Source organism: Paralichthys olivaceus, chromosome 1 (genome assembly GCF_024713975.1).
Source record: "Paralichthys olivaceus isolate ysfri-2021 chromosome 1, ASM2471397v2, whole genome shotgun sequence".
Taxonomy (NCBI): domain Eukaryota; kingdom Metazoa; phylum Chordata; class Actinopteri; order Pleuronectiformes; family Paralichthyidae; genus Paralichthys; species Paralichthys olivaceus.
In genome coordinates, this window is record NC_091093.1 from 17,478,136 (window position 1) to 17,499,631 (window position 21,496).

The following is a 21,496-nucleotide window of genomic DNA, read 5'->3' on the forward strand; positions in this document are numbered from 1 at the left end:
ACACAACACAGGAAACTGGGCCACAGCGACCAATCAGAGGGCGCCGAGCGAGGAGCCTCGTTAAATATTCATGAGCTGCTCCAAGAGACGCAACTGAGCATGCGCAGATCCGAGAACTCCAAACAACAGGGTCAGGCACAAGTGGACGAAAACTATTCAGCAGCAGCACAACATGGCCACACATTATAGATAAAGATTTGCATATCTAGCAATCATCATGCAGACTGTGATAAGAAAGAGGAAGAATTTATTTAGTCAATATTATCTTCCATCAGTTTGTGGGCCAGTGTACAAAGGTGGCTCAGGCCACTCAATATTTTACTTCACCTTTAGCCTGTTGTTGTATAATTTTTTATTTTTTCCAAGCTGGATCAGCAACTACTTTTAATCTATATTATAATACATTATGTGGTCAATTTTTTTTTTGAGAAAAAAACAAATCAAAACAAAGCAGCACAACAGATTATGAAATGGGAGAAAAATAGCTCCGGTGAAGAGTTGGACCATATGGGACTTTGACCAAGCTATACCTGACATGTGTTTATTTCTGTTTCCAGGTGTATGGGTATGGTAAATGTAGTTATTTTTTAATTATTGGAGGGATCTTATCATGTTTTTGGTGTTCCTGTTTGTGTAATTGTTTTGTTGTTGTTGGTTTTGGAAAATGTACCATTATGTTATTATGTCATTTATTTGTTGAGTATATTTCGAATCATGAGTCTGAACTAGCAAATTAACAAGTGACTAAATTCTAGTTGAGTAAAAGTTAAAATTAGCAGAAAAGATAAACACTCAAGTACAAGTACCTCAAAGGTGATACTACTTAAGTAGTACACATCTACACTATTTTAAAAAGTAAGTTCACATTCTGTACTGTGAATAACCCCAACTCTCTTCAGACAAATACAATCCACATGCTCCTCAGGAAGTCTCTTTTCAAGTGCAAGGGTGGCACTGGCATCCTCCCCTCACAACCCGTCTCCTGCCAGACTGAGGCTCGCCTTGAAATCACGTTGGGCAGTGAGGCGACTCTCTGGGTGTGACCTGTCTAACAGGCTGCCTCTGTATGTGGCTGACACATAGGCCTAATGTGTGTGTGTGTGTTTGTGTGTGTCTGTCTGTGTGTTATTTTATATCAAATACATCTAAATATATGTTATTAAAATAAATATATATATATATTAAATCAATGTTAATTGCCCACTACAACATATACAACAGGTATAACCTATGTGCCAACAAACCCCTGTCAAACAAATAGTTGTTCTACTATGTGAAGAAAAGATAAGTGAGCTTTGGTGATAATGTTGGTGCAGTATTTTGTCTCCACCCAGTGGACATTGTAGGACAAAGCAGACACCAGGGCAATATATCTTTGCATTGTTGATTTAGTGTACAATCAGAGCAGGCATTTCAAAGGTTCAAAGGTTTTATTGTCATCTGCACAACAGATACAGCGTACATGTTGGCAATGAAAATCTTAAATCCCATAAGAGATTATGAAAAATCTATGCAAGAGTTTGGTAGAGTCTGTGCAGTCATCCATTTTTTAATGAAGCACTGTTATTATAATATGATAACAACAGTTTATCTTTATATACTGTAACACTGTACACTTGTTTGTGCACAACAATTACGTCTTATGGGGATTTTTGATTTCTTTACAGGTACTTAATATTTAATCAATTTTTTCTATATACAGCGAGGCCAAAGGGAAGTTATTTTTTTGCTCACAATAATTTTCAGGGAGCCTTTTTGTGTAGTGCATCACATTCTCTGATGTGTATTGAAAGGGCAGCAAAATTAAATATAGTTCATTTTGTTGTATATATGTAGCACTTTTTTCAGTACATCTCAGCAACAGATGTGAAGAGAAGAGCAAAAATCAGTTTTCAACCAGTCAACCAAAAACTTCCAGTAATGAACTAGTGGTGCCACCTAGTGCACAAAGTTCACAAGATAAATGTAGCTGTGCTGGAAGATCTTGAATAAAACAAAATACAATGCACTTGGCTCTGAAGTGTTAAAGGCTTCACAAAGCCATAACAGAATAGGTTGATCTCAAAAATCATACAAATTTGAAATATTGTTGGGATAAAAATGTTATTTATTGTTATAAGTAAATGTTATTTTGTTGTATATGTTTATTTTGAGTTTGATTTTAAAAGGTAGCACATTCTAAATCAACTACACAGTAGATTCACGAATGCAAACTTATTGTTCACATGAGTTTGTGTGGAGCAAAGCCATAGACTGTATATAAAGAGAGCAAAGCTTTGGTAAAAAATAAAAAGAGGCACGCCCGCGAGCCTGCTGTTCTCAGGGTCTCATGGGAGTTGTAGTCAGTGGGTGGTGCACTTGTAGAACGCAAAGAAAATAATCGTAGTTGTATCGCTCAAATGAGAATAGTATCAATACAGTAGTATATATACATACATATATATATATGTATATGTGTGTGATCGTGTGGGCAGAGTTCCTTTAGTCCGGCTCCAGTTTAATCACAGAAAGTCTCGGGACAGAAATAAAGCTGAGGAGCGGAGCCCGGAAGCAGGGCGGGACCTCGGCTCTGTATAAACATGGCCGCTAAGCCCTCCACAGCACCAGGTACTGCGTGTGGGTGAAGTAGTCAGACTTTGAGGAAGTCACCGAGGTTAACTAGCACGGGAGCGGGTGGAAAGAAGATGTGGACACACGACGGGGGGTCTCTGAGCTATTTCACCGGGTTCCCCTCAGCGTGAGGACGGCTTTTATAAACTCCATGCAGCACTTTAAGCTAGCTAGCTAACGAAGCTAACGCCGACGTCTCAACGGTAACTTCTGTCAACTTTTTTTTTATCCAGCGAGTCCGATCTGCCACTTGACTGCCTAACGACATGAAGGAGAGCTGCCGTGTCCGGCCCAGTGTGTCCGGATGAATGTAGTATTCCTCTGAAGTCTCGGGCTGACTCGGTTAAAGGCAGGGTCCATCTTTACTGGAGCTGTCCCTTTGGGTTAACTCTTTATTTTTCCACTGGCAGCCGCCGAGCGTGAGACGTAAACAATGTTCTCTGTCAAACCCATGAAACCAACCTTCAAGAGTTATCTTCCTCCTGTGCAGGTGAGTGTTGGATCACAGCGTGTGTTTGCTGTCCTCTCCAGGCTGCCAGTCAACAATGTCAGGTTGATTCAGTTTATCTCGGTGTGAAGCTGCCGTCACTGGGCTCCTGTGCAGGCAAAGCTGATGTCTGACGTGTTTGATCATGAGAAGAAACCGGCCTGTTGTTGTTGTTGTTGTTGTGCAGGTCTGACAACTTTTAAAACGAGCTTCAGTGTGATAACATTTAAAACAGCAGCACGAGAAAGCTCAAGTGTCACCGGGTGGCAAAAAGCAACAGGAACTGTCTTCATGCCATTGGAAACTTTAGAGAATTGAAACTTGCAGAGTGAATCTGAAAAGTAAAACGTTTATTTTCTACTGTTATAATTTGGCATCCTTGATTTACTCACTGGTCTATGTATGGTATGCACTTCTGCAGACAGCAAGTGAAAGGAGTTTGCTTACAGACGCTGGTGGTGCAACCCAATCAAATGCAGTGTTTGTGTGAACATGGTCAACAGTGGTGTTGGGAGGTGGTTTGGGTTTAAAGTAGCTGACAGTGGTTTGGTTAGGATTAAGGTTATTGTCAGGGACTTGCTCTGGTTGTGCTAACCATGTCAGTTTTGCCAATATATTCCCTTGTGACAAATTTAGCACTGAGGATTTTATGCTCTGCAAAGCATGCTGTCAAAGCAAAGAGTAAATAGAAAATGTTTTCAAGGTTTATGCTTTCAAGCTAGGATTAAATGCACATCAGTCATTTGGAGAAACGGGGGAGCATCAATGAACTGCTTCACCGACATGAACAATATAGGAGTGAATTGAAGACATTTTCCAAACTAGGACACTGATTAGTGGCATTATTTATTTAATGAACTAATGGTCTTTACACTATTTGAGGAGATGGGTTGTTGTGCCCAAGGAAGCTGTAGCTCTTTGCTTATAAAAGAAATAGCACATTGGATTTTCAAGAAGACAGTTACTGTGAGGTTTAAGCGCTACCCTTTAGATTCACTTGGAAGATATTTACAGCTACATAGATGTGATGTGCAATACAAAAACTGTGACTATGTTTATACATAATCCTATGTGTGAATTCCTGTATGATCCCTACACACTGACACAATCTTAAACCTGAAACTCAGCACTTCTTTTAGTCATTCATTCACAGTCATTGTGCTGAAGCAGAGCCAACAGTGGAAAACGCTGAACTGCTCAGACACTAAAGGAATGTCACTGCATATGCAGGTGTGAGCAGTATTTGAGGATGGTGTAATAATATCTTTGGTTCCTTCTAGTTTTCTTAAGAAATCTTGCTTCAGGCTTATCGCCAGTTACTGCATGCTGTATATGAAAAGTTTGCAACTTGAACTCACCAAAACAAACCATAACAGCTGTTGGGATATTCGGCATGGTTTTATGACTGTCTCTGAATCATAGGTGCTGGGGAATTGAAAGTCTTGTGCTTTGTTTACAATGAATGGACACATTTGAGTTGTAATTTTCTCGCCCCTCCACCTTTTAATGGCATGTTACTGCCTTGCCATAATTCATTAACCATGTGATAAGTAGTGTTTAACTAACTCTGATGGGAATTTATGCTTTTTCTCCAGACTGATGTGAAGAAAACCATTGAACCGCCTATAAAGAAGTTGGAACCTAAGTTACTTCCAGGTACGTTTATTTTATGCACTCTCCCAAGAATAGTTGGAAGCACAAACATTTGATGGAAAGCTATTCTGATATTCTCAGCATATTGAAATATTATTTAAACACAATGTTAATAACCAGACAAAAGAATGTATTTTCTTCAGCATAGTATCAGATGGTTTACAGATGTTTACAGACCTCAGTCCATTTTGTTTTAATGATAGCAAAAAACAAAATGTTCAAATTGGCCTGATTGTCAGACTTGCGTGTCTTGTTACTCAAAACAGATTTTATTATAAGCTCCATCTAAACAGCTGTAAGAAGGTGCTTGAGTAGTTGGATCTGAATTAATAGCTGGGGTGAGGCTTTCAGCAGTATTTTCTCTGAACTAGTTGATCCTATTCACTCTAAATGGGATTGCTCTGATGACTTAATTTGTCAAACCTCAGCAATGGAAATAGAAAAATTGTGAGATTGTCTCCAGATCTGACCATAAAAGTATGGATAAGGTTCATTTTTGTAGACTTTTAAGTCATCTTATTTTTTTCACAGCTCTGTCTGTGTTTAATCAGACGGATCATACAAGCCTTTCAGCAAACATGTCATTCTGGCTATTGCTATGCAAATCATAGCAGTCTTAGATCTTATCTCAGTGCAGTTGTTGTTGACATTGATTATTGTCTTTACAGAACATTACAGTTTTCACAGAGCATTATAAATTTCACTTTCACATAGTATCTCCCATTTGTATCTTTAGCAAGTGTCATAATGTTTGTATAGCTTGTTGATGTTTGTCATCAAATAATGATCGGGAAAACAGCATGATTTGCTATTGTGCAGTCACACCAGTTATTTAATGAGCAGTATGGCTTTTGGGTAAGGGCTGTGTAATATGACCAAAATTCCATCACGATAGGGGTCAGTCATGTAAATGGGGCCAATATGTAAGTTTTAACAGTAGCTACTCCGTTCATCTTCTTGATTCTTTGTGGGTAAAAGCCTCTTGCAACATCTGATGTTGGAGTTTGTTCTGAACACTGTTGCGCTGATTGTTTTGTTGGTAGTAAAAGAGGTTAGTCGTGTTTGAGTCTGTTGTGGAAACTGGTCTACAGCTTATGGGAAGTAAAGATTCTCTAATCATTTTCATACCCTTACCACATCCATGCAACAGAAGTAGCAGCTCTTTTAGGTATAAGCTCCTCCTTTTGTCTTGGCTTGTCAGAGGCCCTCTTTACCCTGAACTGAAGTCTCTATCATATTCAATCTCCTTTTAAAGTGGTTCTTAAGGCCTCCATGCAAATTTCCTGAATCTGTGTTGTGGGGACAAACAGAAATTGTGGTCCAGGTGCAGTAAAGAGTGATTTGTGAGACAACAAAATAAACAAACCAATTTTTTTTATTGTCACACAATGTTTATTGTCATATCACACAGCCCTATTTTGGATGATGGTACTATATTATATGAAAATTATAATGTTCTGTAAAGTCAACATATATTAGCATTATTTATTTTGCAGCTTGAAAAAGACAGTGACGACAGGTGAAGATTGGAGACATGAGTGAAGGCTCCACAATGTTGTTTAAATGTATGAGAAACTTTTGATAGACCTTTTGTTATCCCTCATTACTCTCTAGCTGTCTCTTCTTTTGGTTGTACTTTGTCTGTACTCTCCAGAATACTGGTTTTAATTTGTAAAAATAATTTGTAAATAGAATGAATTCAGTGATCATTTTAACGCAGTTAAAGGCCTTTTTCTTTTTAAGATTATCACAAGCATCGGCAGAAGGCCTCAAACACCAATCGTCAATAGATTAGTCGGTCATCACAACTCTTACAGGTTTCTATCCAGTCATCGTCTTTGCTGTTTTCTCATGGTGTTATCAGGGCTTGAAAACGTCACCCTGCCAGTCATTCTTGCTTGAGCAACAAAGTGAAGCAAAGTGCTCATTACAGCACAGTGCCATTCCTTCCATCTCTGTCGGTTAAGTGTTTTTCTTTCTTTACGTGACGCCAAAGTCTTACAATAAGCGCAGTTATAAGTTTAAGGATGATTAAGTTGAGCAACAGAAGAGCGTTTATTGTAATTATTTATTTTGGTTAGAGTGTCAGTAGTTGACTCAAGAGTCTCATTGACACACCCATTGCATAGTGTCATGTTGTCGGTTTATTTAGAGTAACTATCCAGATATATCCTCTTAAGTAAAAGAGTTAAGTTTTTTTTATCACTCTTCAAACCGGTTTCAAACCTGCTTTACTGAAGTGAAGTGTGTTTTTAATAAGGCCAAAGTCAACATGAGGATTGGATTGACCTGCTAAATGGCTGATAAAGCAAACTTACCATCCAGTCCCAGGCAGCATTTACTGCTGAAGGACTGTCTCTCCCTCACCATCCGGATTCTGGAGCTCGACAGACGAGGTTACACAATGATCAGCTTCCTTGTTGTTAACACACTGCACATTAGCGGCACGCTACTCAGAGGCAGAGCTTTGAGGTGACTGCAGGACTCCACCCTGTTGCCCCAGTTCTTATCTTTTGAAAATCCCAGGGGCAACATTTTATAGCCGTTTTTGTCCATGCATTTATTTGGTCATCATGTTAAGGGGTAAGGGCCATGTTACCCGTGAAATACAGTAAATGAATAGCAGCTTGATTAACCTCATGCTACCCTCTCAGAAAAGATTTATACTTTGGTATGTGTGAATGACCTCAGCCTCTGGGCCATTTTCATTACTCTTAATAGATGGTAGAGCGTTATGAGATTGTTTCTGTTGTGCTTTAGGAGAATCTTTTTTATCACTTACGATTGAAAATGTTCAAAAATGATGCATAACGTGCTGATTTCGCTTGATCTTAAGCAAGATGAAGCAACGTTCTTTAGGAAGCTTGTGAAACATTACTGCCATTTTCCTTCCTGCCCATCAAAACAGTAAACAACAGAGGTTCACACTCAACCGGTCAACTCTCTCTTCGACTAGTTGAACTTGTTTTTTGATTGTAAGTGGCTTTATGTGAATTTAAAGCTTGTGAAGTCTCTGTAAAGTTTTATCCTGGGTAGTTGATAGTAGCTAACATTCCTTATTCTTGTCCAAAAAGTATTATGTATGTGCTAAGGTCATGTTACTCATAATCAATGTGTTTTGTTTTTCTTATTTCAGTATCACTGTCACTATTTCCCTTCAACAGCATTGAGACTAAAACCTGTAACTTTGAGCTCCTACTTTTTATGCATTTTGACACAAAGGGAGGATAACAGTGGAAAGCAGAAGATGTCATTCAGGAGTTTTTCTGTATGCATGGAGCTGTAGAAATACAAAATCACTAAATTGATAATATATAATGAACAAATGATCTAAAATCCATCAAATATACCCAGGTCAAAGCAGTATGTTTGTAAGTTAGGCATATCTTTACTTTCACAACCTCATTGTTAAAGGTGTAGATGTGTAACTAATATTGAGAGGGAGAAAAAAGTTCTTCCACTTGTGAGCGTGGTAACTTCATTGCAGGGCTGTGTCGGCATTGAGACTTTTTAACTTACTTTCTAATCCTCAATTTCTGCATATTTCCTTGAATTGTGGAACCTTTAGCTTTACTCACTTCTTTTTTCTCATTTGTTTGTCATCAGGGGAGATAGTTGTTAATGAGGTGAACTTTGTGAGGAAATGCATCAGCAGTGAAAGCAGCCAGGATGACCTTTGGGGGAAGTTGATATGCACCAACTTTAAGGTCTCCTTCATCCTCCAGGATGCCCCACCCAAACAGGTATTTGTGTGGTCTGGGTTTTTTATAGCCATCAAACTGTTGTTGTGAATAATTATCCACCCTTCAAACTTATTATGCTATTTATCTGTTAAAGTGTGAAAGGTTTAAGATGTTCTTAATGTTCTCAAAATTATTTCAGGCTTGTACAATTTTCGCTTAATATTTGTGAAAGCTGTTTGTGCCACAATGCTCAGATTTCCAGAGCCACGATTGCATGTGCAGTGCATCTGGCAAGGAGGAAGGAAAACTGTATTTTCCTGCACAACATTGTGAGTGATATCGCACAAGAAGTGAGGGAACAGACGTCATTTCCAGCTATGTCGCAGATTGTTGTTGTGATAACAGAGTTGAACATGATCACTCCTCAGGTGGAATTAACTTGAGCCACCAACCAGTATTTCAGATGATATTTATAGGTGCAAGAGAACTATGAATAGAATATCAATAGTACAGTTTTTTTATTGTTGCTGTTGCCTTTACCACAGAAGCCACACTTGTCCCACCTGCTGCTTGGAGAGCACGACATCCCCCTGACCTGTCTTGAACAAGTAGTAACAGGTACGTCTGTTCAGCACATTTGTATTGGCAAACAGTTTAACTCAGGTTCATGCTGTGGTCACAGACATGTTTTTTTTACTGACTTTCACATGGAGAAAAATGGTTACCAGCTCTTAAATATTTGTTGTCTGATTAGTTACTAGAATAACAAGCTTTATTATTTTTATAATTTTAGATGAATAAAAGCATTATTAACACATTTACAATGTATAATCAGTCAACTCTTGCAGCACAAACAGCCTGACCCAGTCATTGTACAAGAGTGATCCACAGTCATATGTAAAGTTAGATGGGCCCAGTCGTTCCCTCATTAATCTTTGACAGCTTGGATCTCTTATGTTGTTCATTCCTGCTCAGCAGTCTGATTACAAATGAAGTCACAGCTAAGTCCACGTTTAGTGGCAGTGTTTAGTGGCCGTGTTTAGTGGCCGTGCAGCCTGGCCAGGATTAGACTTGTTTTTATATCTCATTGCTGTCAATTGCTGACAGTGCAAGGGCAACTGCCCAGAGCAAGGTTTGTTGTGTTACTGTGATAAAGCGCAAGGCTTTGTTTTACCCAGCTTGTTTTTCTGACCTGTTAGAACTGGGCCACATAACATAACATTCCCATTATGGGATTTGCGCAAATTTAGGAGCATTGAGATTAAATTTACTCGACCATTAAGTGATATTTTGGCATAACTGCGTGTTTCTTTCTATACTATATATAATGTATGATAAGGACTTGTAGTATTGTCTCAATCCACATTCGAGTCAAAATCCTCAATGTCTAGCTTCATGTTGAAACTCATGAATCATAATAAACAATAATCTCTCAATTTAACTTCAACTTCTAGCTTTTCATTTTAATTTGATTTTCCCATTTTTCTTTAATTGTTTGCCAAATTCTTATTGCTGTGCTGTGGCCTATCTGATATAAACTGATACAACTCTCTTACACTTTGTGAAAGAGAGACCAAATGTTTTTATTCTAAAAATAATGCAAAAGACTGTGCATCTGGCATTCATCAGTGCGTTCAGCTGTGGCACAGATATGTGTAAGTGTTTTGTAGTTGACATTAATATCTGTTGTGTCCAAAGGAGAAGCTCCAAAATTCAGTCCTGCATATTTAAGTCTTTATATCTGCATTAGTTAATGTTTTCTAATCATGTTTTGTGTTTGTTCCTCTCAGTAAATGATACAAAGGGGAAAAAGAAGGTGTTGGGGTCAAACCAGAAGCTGAAATTCAATCCCACTGAGCTCATCCTGTACTGCAAAGACTTGCGCATCATACGGTTCTGCTTTGATGAGGCCGGGCCTGAGAGCGCCAAGAAGGTGGGTGATACAGAAACTGATCAGGAGACACACAGAGGATGTATTTTAATGCCAGGTGTGACAGGCCCTAGATCTGACCAGGGGACACAGATAGCAGCAGTTTTCACCACAGTTATTTCTTTTCTATTATCACTTAATAAGTAATCACTTGGAAATTATTGTTCCCTCTGCCCATTTCACTGTTGCTGACCAAACTTTTCCTTTTCTGACTCTGTGAGCTCACTACATACACTCACTACACACTGAGCTTTGACCACTTCCTCAGTGACAAGGATATTTATATCGTGCAAACATTTTTTTTCGCTGCTCACTCGTGCCCCACCTGAACAGAAGTGACACACTTCTCTAACAACATTTTTGTCAGGGCCATTAGCCAAACAATGGATAGGAGACGTTGAGAACAATGGCATTGAGGGCAGAGGAAACTGAGAGTGATCCAGAGCATAGAAACAACTGGCAGCGTGACTCTGACTCATCTCCTGCTTGGAGAGATTGGAGGGACAGATGTTTCATTCTTCACACTGGAGCTCAGTTTAGTCGGGTACAAGTATTACAAGTAGGAGACATTGTGATAAGAAGAATTTTATTAGTAGGCATTAAAATGACATGCGTCATAAATGCAAATACTAATCTGTCTATGAAAGGCTCATCGGTGGCTTTTCACTGGATTTGAGTAAACACTGGAAGTAAAATAGTATTTGTGAACTGTTATGGTTCTCTGTTCTTTCTGCAGTCTCACTATAGAGTAAGTGAGATATATATCGCTTGCCAGTGAAAAGAACATAAATGTGAATGCGTATAGTTGCGTGTCTGATCTCCTCTCATTTCATCTGGGAGCAATTTGTCTGTAAGACGTCAGCACATCAGGCAACATCACAGTATGGTACTGCAAAGAAAAGGTTCTAACAAATTAATTTAATTTGAACCAAAAATAAAGTTTTTAACATTTTATTTAGTATACAACAACATATTGAAGGTTGACTATGTACAGAGAACTGAAATAGAAACATGTCTGCCCTCCCTCACTCCTTGTGAGTTTATTTATGGACACCATGTATGTAATTACAGTGTGAACCTAAAACAGGGCTCAGGTCTTTTTTTCTTTGTGACATATGGAATTAAGCCAGTCTATAATAGTGTATTTTGCCAAAGGAAATTACAGAGTTGGGAGCAGCCTTGTACACACACACAAAGACACACACACACGCTCACACACGCTCACACACTCTCTCACACACACACACACACACACACACACACACACACACACACACTCTTTTTCTGTGTCCACTCTTGTTATTCACAGCTTTACTACTGAATGGAGTGCTTTGTGTGACTCTGGTGGGGCCACAGAGAGATTCAATCCTGAGCAAGAGACTGTCAAACATTTACTTTCCCAGATTTCACTTGTTCTTGGGTTCATTTTAGCAAAAAGCAGAGTTGCCTTGATAATGTTTGATTCCACCATTCAAATGTAGTGGATTGTACTGTATATCCCATAAAAGTACCATTGTTCTATGTTCTAGGTTTGCCTTGCTATTGCCCACTATTCCCATCCAGCTGATCTCCATCTTCTATTTGGCTTTGAGTATCAAGGACGACGATACCATGAATCTAAAGGTACCCTACAGAATTACTCATTCTGAAAGACACATTTATCTTTTCTGTAAATCCAAATTCTACAACCATTATTTTATATATCTGCATTATGCAAAAGAAATCATCTCAGTGTTTCTGTATTTCCAGAGGATAGAGTCAATGGTTCCACCCCTCGAGGAGGATTACGGACCCCCATTTTTGACCGTCCCTCTGACTGGGATCGAGAGATCAAGAGGACGAGTGCTTCAGGGTGGAGGGTGTGCTCTGTCAACGAGAGTTATGCCATCTCACAGAGGTTTTCAACTCGTGTTTTTTGTTGTTGGCAATTTATGATGGACTTTGTGGGAAATGCATGTCTGTAGCTCAGTTTGCCTTAGTTTCTATGGATACTTAATTTCATCCTCTACTCATATTTGCTATTTTTGGCAGGACATTGTATTTACACTGTGCACATTTTTGCTTATTTCATAAGTGACTTGTCAAGAAAAATGTTTTGTGAATGTCTCAGTGTTACTTGCAAGTCCACTGTAGACACTACACGCTATTCATCGAGGTTCAGTAGTGACATCATGGTGAATTAAGGAATAACCATTGTACAGTGTTAAATGTGCAGGTGGAGAAAAGACGACTGTATGTCGTAAAAGTAATTTCCACCAAACCGTACACATCACATGGGGCTGAAGCAAGACTCCTCAGTCTTTTCCTTTATTAAGACAAACCTAGCTCCTGTAGACATTTACCTGCTTGAATATGTAGCAGAGACACAGCAAAACAAAACCAGTGCTAGCAAGTTATTTTCAGTACAACCAAGGCTTCATTACCAATAGTATAATCATAAGCATCAAACAACACTATGCTGAAAGTATTTTTTTTTCTCACGAGTGTTCTCTGCATTTTGTTTTCTAATGGTGTCTCATTTTGTATTCCTTTGTAACCCCATTCTCTTTCTCTTAACCACTGCTCAGTCTTCCAGAGTACGTTGTTGTCCCAGGTTCTCTGGCAGATCAAGATCTAAAGCAGTACTCTATATTCTTCACTGATAATCGCATCCCTGTGAGTATCTAAGCTAAGAAATCCCTATTAAATGTGAGCTGTTTGTCAAACTCCCCTTAGGAGTACTTTTAATTTATCCATATAAGATATGTATTATTAGGTCTATGTACACTTAAGGGTCACCTGTGACTTGTGGTGATTATCTGCTTGTTTGATTCATCAGTGCATCCCCTCTATTTTCTTTTATTAACCAACCCATTATTTGCATTCTTTTTCAAAGCTCTGGTGCTGGAATCACCCCAATGGGAGTGCTCTTGTCCGCATGGCCAGCATAAGTGACCCGTTACAGCAGAGGAAGATTGAACAGAGGTAGAGGGAAAAACTCTCAGTTTCACTCATTTATATTTAACTGATCATTATTTAAGTGAGTGTAATAATATATTTGTAGTTCGGGTTTTTAATAGTTAAACTGTTTTACTGCTGTAATAATTAGAATGGCATTTGGTTGTTGCAGCAGGTTTGAAACAATCTGTCCTGTGTTGTGGTAGGATCTTTAATGCCATCACAAAAAGCCACCCACAGCGAAGTGACGTATTCAAGTCTGATCTGGACAAGTGTCTGCCCAACATCCAGGACATCCAGAGCGCCTTTGTCAAAGTCAGGCACATCTGTGTCATAGGTGAGCCCCACAGCACGGTTTAACAGTCACAGTCTTATTACCACTGCAAATATTCAACTTCTGTGTTGTGCACAATTCTATGCTGTGGAAGAAGTTTCATTACATGGTTTGACTTTTATGTGCAGATCCTTTTGAGGAGTCTGAAGAGAGGTGGCTTACATCCATTGAAAACTCACGATGGCTGGAGCACGTCAGGTATGTAAAACAACACAGCACTCTACCGGTCTGCTGGTAGTTTATGAAGACTCAAAATTAAAATGTCTTGCTGACCTTGATGATATTTGTATTATCCAAGTTTTATTGGGAATATAACAAACCTGCAGGAACATCTTGTATGTGTTTCAGATTAAGTGACATGAGATAAATTATAATTTGAGATACATTTTCATATCCTAAAGTGTTTTTTTGAATGTGTCCTAAACTTTTCTTTATTGTCAGTGTAAATATACACTAGTGAGATAAGATACTGTTTGGACAGCAGGATTATTTTGAAATGTTTTGATCCGTGCAGCACCTGGCTACTGTCTGGACAGTGATTAGTCCACAAGCATGAAAACTACTGCATATAATCAAGTTTATGTCAGGGTAGAGCTATACTGTTAGTCATTTTCTTAAAGGAAATGGGACTTCATATATTTCAATGTCGGTTAACATGTATGTTCTGCTTGTGACCCAAGGGCCTTTTTGAAGCACTCAGCTGAGATTGTCTACACTCTGGATGGAAAGAATGCTTCAGTCATTCTCCAAGGTAAAACTCTCTGAATTATTTTCACCAGTTATTAGTCCCCATCATATTTCACAGTTTTAAATGAGCAGTCATACACTTGCGTGATGTATAATGATAATTTTATTGGTCCGTCAGTTGTGATATTTTAGCAATATTTAGCTTTAAACAGATGTTACATACCACACATGACACATTTAAAAATATTTTAATTAAATGAAAATAATTTCCAACCTGAAAATGCTTTCCTTGACTTTTGTTCTCTCTCCTTGCACCTGCACAGAGGAAGAAGACCGAGACCTGAACTGTGTAGTGTCGTCCTTGGTGCAGCTCATGTTGGACCCTCAGTATCGCAGCCTCATTGGCTTTCAGAGTTTGGTGCAGAAGGAGTGGGTGATGGCCGGCCATCGCTTTTTGGACAGATGCAACCACTTAAAGAAGAATGAAAAAGAGGAGGTATGCTGTGGAGAACTAAACTTAATCCAGTCATAGAGTAGCCGACCAAACGATTTTCCTGAGACTCTCGTGCTTCTTTGTCATTTGTTTCTCTGTGTTGTGTTGTTCCAGTCTCCATTGTTCATGCTGTTCCTGGACTGCGTGTGGCAGATGATGAACCAGTACCCAGCAGCGTTTGAGTTCACAGAGACCTATCTGACAGTACTGAGTGACAGCATGTGGATTCCACTCTTCAGTACTTTCCTCTTCAATTCTCCCAAACAACGCACTAAGCACTTAATGGTAAGCATATAGCATATATAATACATATACTTATTCATTTAGTTTAATTGAATAAATACACACAGTGAACAGATTCAACCACAACCCTGAATATTAGTTTGATTCAAAATGTTTGCAGAGTTGAGTTTATGATGTAAACCCAAAGAAAACTGACTAAATAAAAGTTTGCTTCACAACTTGAAAATGAAATATTGTATCTGTGTTCATATGTAAAATATCCATGTGCGTCAGTGGAAGTGAATAGTTAGAGTAAAACTCATGTTATTATTCCAGGTGATAGTGTGTAACAAAGCAACATGTTTTTGAGGCCTCATCTCATGTTGAATACTATAATTTACTCTGTGGGTTTCAGATAATTGTCAGGAAACAGTGCAATGTAATGCACAAAATAAAATAACACCTTGTCACCAACAAATTTTACATTAGAAAATTAGGTTTTTTGTTTACTGCCACCTATTGTCTGTGTAATACTTCTGTTTTTACAGATGTACTGAGAATTAATAATGTCTGTCCATTACAGGACTTTGCAAAGAATAAAGCCATCCCTCAAGGAGAAGACCAGGTTGTGTTTTTCCCTCCTGTTTGGGACTGGTCGAAGCAGTTCTCCACCAAAGATCAAACCCTCTTTAACAACCCCATGTACGTAGGCAAAGGAGCTGCTTGTGTTCAGAATGGGGAAGTGAAAACTTTCACACGCACAAAGGTATGTAACGCACAGAGCCTTACAAGTTTAAAGAAGCAGTAACAGCACATTGTTAAATGTGTTTACCCTCTTAATGGATGTGCTACAAAAACTTAAGAGTTTTTCATGTTTTCATGTTATTAGTTCATCCTTCTTTATGGTCACCCATATCTTTGATTTGTTAAGATTGTTCTGAAGTTAGTTCAGTTACTAAGTGTATGTAGACTTACACCCAGACAGATTTGTATGCGCATAAACATAATTTTTTCACTGGAAATATATTAGGAACTCTTTTTTTGTAGGGTGTGTATCAAATACAGTTTGGGTGCTCTGTGACTGTTCATAACATTGGAATCTTATTTTTAAGGTCAGACTGGGATTAGTAATAAAGTGTAGAAATGTTGGATAAAGTTCTCTTCGGTCATCTGCTCTCTTACAGCGTCCTCAGCCTGGAAGGTATCGCTGTTGTTTTTTCAGACACTTTGCTGAAACTGAGATTCTGAGAGTAAATGTTTAATGTTGGTAATCCATCTGGTCAGCAACTCTGTTCATTGCTGTTGAGATTGTATGGGCAGCCTGTTGTTGTGGTATCATCAGCAAACACAAACAGAAGAAGAATTATCACACAGAATATTGATCAACCTTTTGGCTAAAATCGATGTGTTCAGGGTCATGTTGGACGGGTAAAGGTGAGAATGTGGAATATGTGAGATCTGCTACTGCAGTTCACAGAGACAGTTAGTGGGAATAATCTAAACTGTGTCCTTCCTCCAGCAGAAAACCTACAGTTCCTCTGTGCGAGCATCACCGGCCTCTCTGCATAACGGGCTGAGGAGTGGACAGGACACAATGACCCGCCGGGGGTCTCTGCTGTCCGAGCTAAAGCCCGATTTCTCAACAGTGAAAGAAGAGAGCCCGGCAGAGCGCTTCTTCAGGGACTGGTTCTCTCAACCTACTGACCAGCAGGGCCTCCTGATTCCCCTGCTCATCCCCTCGCACGTGGCTCTCTGGAAGCTCTTCTTTCTCCGCTGGGTCCCTGAAGCCTGCATTCCCAGAGGGGGCTCCATCACTGCCTACCGCCAGCTCTCCCAACTGGTCGATGAAATTGAGACACTGCAGAGTCAGCTCAGGCAGTATAAGGGACCCAGTCCGGGCAGCACGCCACTCCCCAGCCCTCATGGGCCCCCTTTAAACCAAAGGAGGATGTATTTTAAGGCCAGTTCGCAGAACGACCCCCCTACACCTCCAGACTTCCTTAACTCCTCCTTCCCTTTCACCCCAGTGGGAAATCTGTGCCGCCGCAGTATCCACGGGACTCCCATTAGCAAATTTCTGAACGGGGCGAGGATCTGGCTTTCAACAGAGACTCTTTCTAATGACACTGTCTGAGGATGTGCGGCTTTTAGGCTCACTTTTCTGTCCAGGTCTGTTTAACAACTGATCACCTTATTTTCTATGACCTCTTTCATAAATACCAAGAATGAAAATAAGCATTAGAGGAAATGTAACTTTGAACTTCTGATTATTTATAAGCTAGAATTGGCACCATTGATGCTGCATCCAAATCTGAGGTAATTTCTAAACTGAAGTGTCATCAATCATTGTTCTCCATTACAGCTGAGGAATTCCGATTCACTAGTGCACCCCCTTAACTGGCCAGTGAGTTGTTACTGTGAGGTGTCCTCTGACTGTGAAAGATCATCTTTTTTAATGTATATTCTTGTCCACTGCTTATCTTATGTGCTGAGTGTACTTCAGGATCCACAGGAGCATCGCTTTTAGAAACTTTAAATTTTGAGTTAAGACGAGGCTGAGAACTTCCTTTTCCAAGATTTACCTGTGATTCACTGCTTGCACAACAGTAATGAATTCAGTGAAGTTGGTCCTTCGTTGAATTCTCATTGGACAGTAAGACCTCTCCACTGTAATGGAATAATGATACTTGAAATTAGAAAGTCCTCCTTTTTATGCAGCAGCAATCATGCGTTCACTGAACACTGATTTGTTAAAACTGCCTTCCAGGAAAATTTAATTGAAGATGTAATGTTTTACCTGGTCAGAAAGAGGAACAGAAAATAACACTGCTAATAACTACTCAACTATATGGAAGAGGGTCTGGTCTGGTTGAATGTAATGGGGCTGTTGTTGTTTTTTCCACAAACTTAATGCTATTTGCTCCAGGTGCCCATATTGTAGTGGTTTTGTTTGGCGTAAGTAGCTAATTGTGTGATTTCAGGGTCTTACATTGCAGATGTACTCTATTTTTGAAGCAGAGAAAGGGGCCTATATTTTTAGTGTCAGGATACAGATGATACTGAGCTTAAAGTGCTTTTTTTTGAGGACTTAAATCTGTGGTAGATATTTCCTTTTCTCCTTAGAAGGTTTTTTTTTTAAACTTTACTAGAAGCCTTCTGGTAAGGCACTGAGGAGAAACCTCTGATTATTAGGAGCTAAATGGGTAAATATTTGAAAGCAAAGGGACAGATAAGGGCTTTGACTCAAACCAGTCCCTAGTTAAATGGGTAGTGAATTGAATTTCAGGCACTGAAGTCACTGATCCAATGAACACAACAACAATGGGTGGATGACAAGTGATGCTGTTTCTAGGCAGCACATGAAAAACATTAGCATCAAATCATCTGGATAGTAAGTGTAATAACTGCACTGTGTGTAGTTTTGACATTTCCAAATGAAACGGCAGTTAGGTCCGTTTTCTATATTCAATACAACCTGCACAGTGTTTCTATGGAGTGAAAAACCTTGACAGCAATAACTGCATACACTGTTAAATATACTGTTTATCTGGCTTAACAATAGTTTTGTACAAATATGAATTCATTTTCTAATTTTCCTTAGTAGCGCTGCTTTGCGTGGAGTAATGATTAATCAGAAAACACAGTGACGTTACTGTACTTCCAGTCAGGATGGTGAGAGTGAGTTTGGTTCACGCTCCAGGGTAATACTGATGCAATTAGGGACATTTCATGAGAGCTACACTTCCACTGTGCTACAGATTTTTTTTGTATTTCGAAGTGTCTCCCCGTGAAGTTCACCCGCAGCTGAACAAGGGGCTGGTTTGAGACCACATCTGGGGAAATGGGATCAGTCATCCAGAGCCCCTTTTTAAAAACTGGTAAGGAACTAGCACTGTTTTAATATTTCTAATGTCTTTAAATAACCACAGCTTTTCTGATGGAAGATCTTTGTCATTATCATAATAACACAGATGGAATATCTGTCCAGGAGCCTTGATCCTTTTCATGCTAGTTTCACGTGATATTCAGATGATTCTTTGGCAATAACTAGTTCAGGAGTTTTTTAGCATAGATGTGTATAATGTGAGTGCAGACCTGTTTGTTCTCCTGAATGCTATTCATTGCACATTTAACTCAATATATAGGATAGTTTGTTTAAGGTGGTTTTTGAATATAGTTTTGGCAAATATTATAAATACTGTATATGCTTGAAAAATGTCCAATTAATATTTTGATTAATGGTACTAAATAGCTTTTATCCTTGATTTAGTCTTTATATTTTATGGAGAGATATTTATATACTGTGTTTTTCCACTAATACACAATGTTGCAATCTGCTGTGATTGTATGATGACGGTGTTTCCACCCTGACACAGTTGGATATTGATTAGCAGCAGATGTATTTATTCAGTTATGCAAATGTTTTCTAAGAGGGATGCAGATGCTACTGTACCCTCCCCCTCCCCCTGTGCCTTTTTGGGAAGATTGATCATTTTTATAACTATATTCTAAAATAGTTTAAATTTCCAAAATGGATAATTTTTTAACCTATTCTAGTGAAATCCAGAGGTACTGCACTGAAGCGGTTTTTCCTAACAGAAAATAAGGTTCAACTGTGTACCAGTAACCAATCAATTACAATATTTTTCAAATGAAGTTGTGTTCTGGTATTTATTTCATTGGGGTCAGGCTCATGCCTACTTTAAGAACTCAGCTACCTCCCATATTTATCAGAAGACCATTTAGATGGAAAACAGCAGTTATTGTAATTGTCGATTTCATTACATACACATGCTATGAGTCAGATTTACAGAGAAGGTTTTTGAGTGTCATAGTTTAAGGCAGAGAAAAAGAGAAGAGGAAGAGAAAACTGCCACGACTGTTAAGGAAGGAAAATAATATGGATCATTCATAGGTAAAGTTTGGTTGCAAATGCTAATCGTATTTGCACTTCTAGATATACTGTGTTTGAATCCTACTGTTACAGTTTCCTGCTGTTCCATTAAAACCAGAGGAACGAGAAGTAAACAACATGTATAACAACACAAGCAGTTTTGTTCAGTCGCTGTCTGAAACTGGAAACTCAATTCCTCTTGGTACTATAGTTTAGACAGTGCCTTAACTTAATGATCACAACATACAAGAAGAAGCAGCAGTGATGATGTTTGTAAATCCCAACAAGAGTGTCAACATTAAAAGCACCTCACACTTTGACACAGTTAATGACATATCTGCTGAACATCTGCATCTTTCAGGTCAATTAAACATTCACAGTTGAAAACCTTCAGGTCTGTCGAGCCTTGTTATTCAGTCAGGCTTTTTGAATTTTGGTAAAGCTGATGAGAATATTTTCACATCCAGCTTTGACTTAAATTGTTATAATATTGCACGATAAACCTTTTCAGGTATAAAGTGGGTGTAAGACTGTAGTATAATATAATAGTTCCTAACTAGGCTGATGTGAACATTACAGATTGAAAGCCCAGTGTCACTGAGGAGATATTCAATAACCACATCCTGTTTCCACAGTACTTAAATACTGTAGTTTCACATCACTAACATCTTGCCTACAGTACCCCCACAATGTTAAGACCAAGCAGCACTCAAGATTAATTTTATGCCTTTACCATTAAATTTGATGTTGTACACATGGTACATAGCAATATAATGTAGTCAGTGGTGGAGGAAGTACATGAAAGTAAAGTACAGTAGAAAGTGCTGATAGTGAAGCATAAGTGAAAAGTACCTTCAAAATGAATCTACTCAAGAAAGCATACTTCATGACATCCCATCACTGAGTATATAGTACAGTTGTGTAGGAGGCAATGAAACGGCTCGTTTTACTTCTACACCAAATTACTCTAAACATCAGAGCAGATGGTGAAGCCCGCACACATGACATGCTGGGATCCATCTGGATAAGATTCTATAGCAATTACTTTATACACTTCTGTTACACTTGCTGTAATAAGTGGAATAACTGGTTCCAGAAATGACCTATTTTCTGTGTAAATTCACATAATTAAAGACTGTGGTGCAGCCAAATATATAATCAAGCTGCAGCGCCCCCTACTGTACAACTGGAGATTCCATGACATCTTCAGTCCTTTTATTTTGTTTTCTGATTTTTTATTATTTTATTTTGTAGGATACCCCAATAATTTAATGATTCTATTGCATGAAATGTAAAAATCAGATAATCTTTGATGTTTTGTTATGGGATCACATTATCAGATTATATTTAAACTGTGGTTGGATTTAGATAAAACTTGACTTTAATACTTTTACTGACAAGCTAAGTCATTTCTTCAGCTTCCATATTACAAAGGATCTGCAGAACAGACAATAAGAGAAAAAAACAATCCCTCCCCCAAAGTGCCCCCCCCCCCCCCACACACACACACACACACACAGTCTCTGGGTGACGAAAGAGAGAAACGTAAAAAAACAAGACTCAAAA

General features: G+C 38.8%; 1 protein-coding gene across 2 annotated transcripts; it reads left to right on the forward strand.

The window, feature by feature from the left end:
* The first annotated feature begins 2,506 nt into the window (after positions 1-2,506).
* On the forward strand, positions 2,507-19,692 carry mtmr10 (myotubularin related protein 10). 2 transcript variants are annotated; one of them, XM_020098878.2, is made up of 17 exons: positions 2,507-2,737; positions 2,844-3,100; positions 4,693-4,753; positions 8,357-8,493; positions 8,979-9,051; positions 10,224-10,366; positions 11,893-11,986; positions 12,113-12,260; positions 12,931-13,018; positions 13,239-13,327; positions 13,507-13,637; positions 13,763-13,832; positions 14,315-14,385; positions 14,645-14,817; positions 14,929-15,099; positions 15,620-15,802; positions 16,556-19,692. In XM_020098878.2, the coding sequence occupies exons 2-17, from the start codon at positions 3,044-3,046 to the stop codon at positions 17,168-17,170; spliced, it is 2,304 nt and encodes a 767-aa protein (XP_019954437.2). In that variant the 5' UTR covers positions 2,507-2,737; positions 2,844-3,043; the 3' UTR covers positions 17,171-19,692. The 2 variants fall into 2 exon arrangements, with proteins under 2 accessions (XP_019954437.2, XP_069379970.1); XM_069523869.1 differs by having other exon boundaries at positions 16,559-19,692.
* The last annotated feature ends 1,804 nt before the right edge of the window (positions 19,693-21,496 follow it).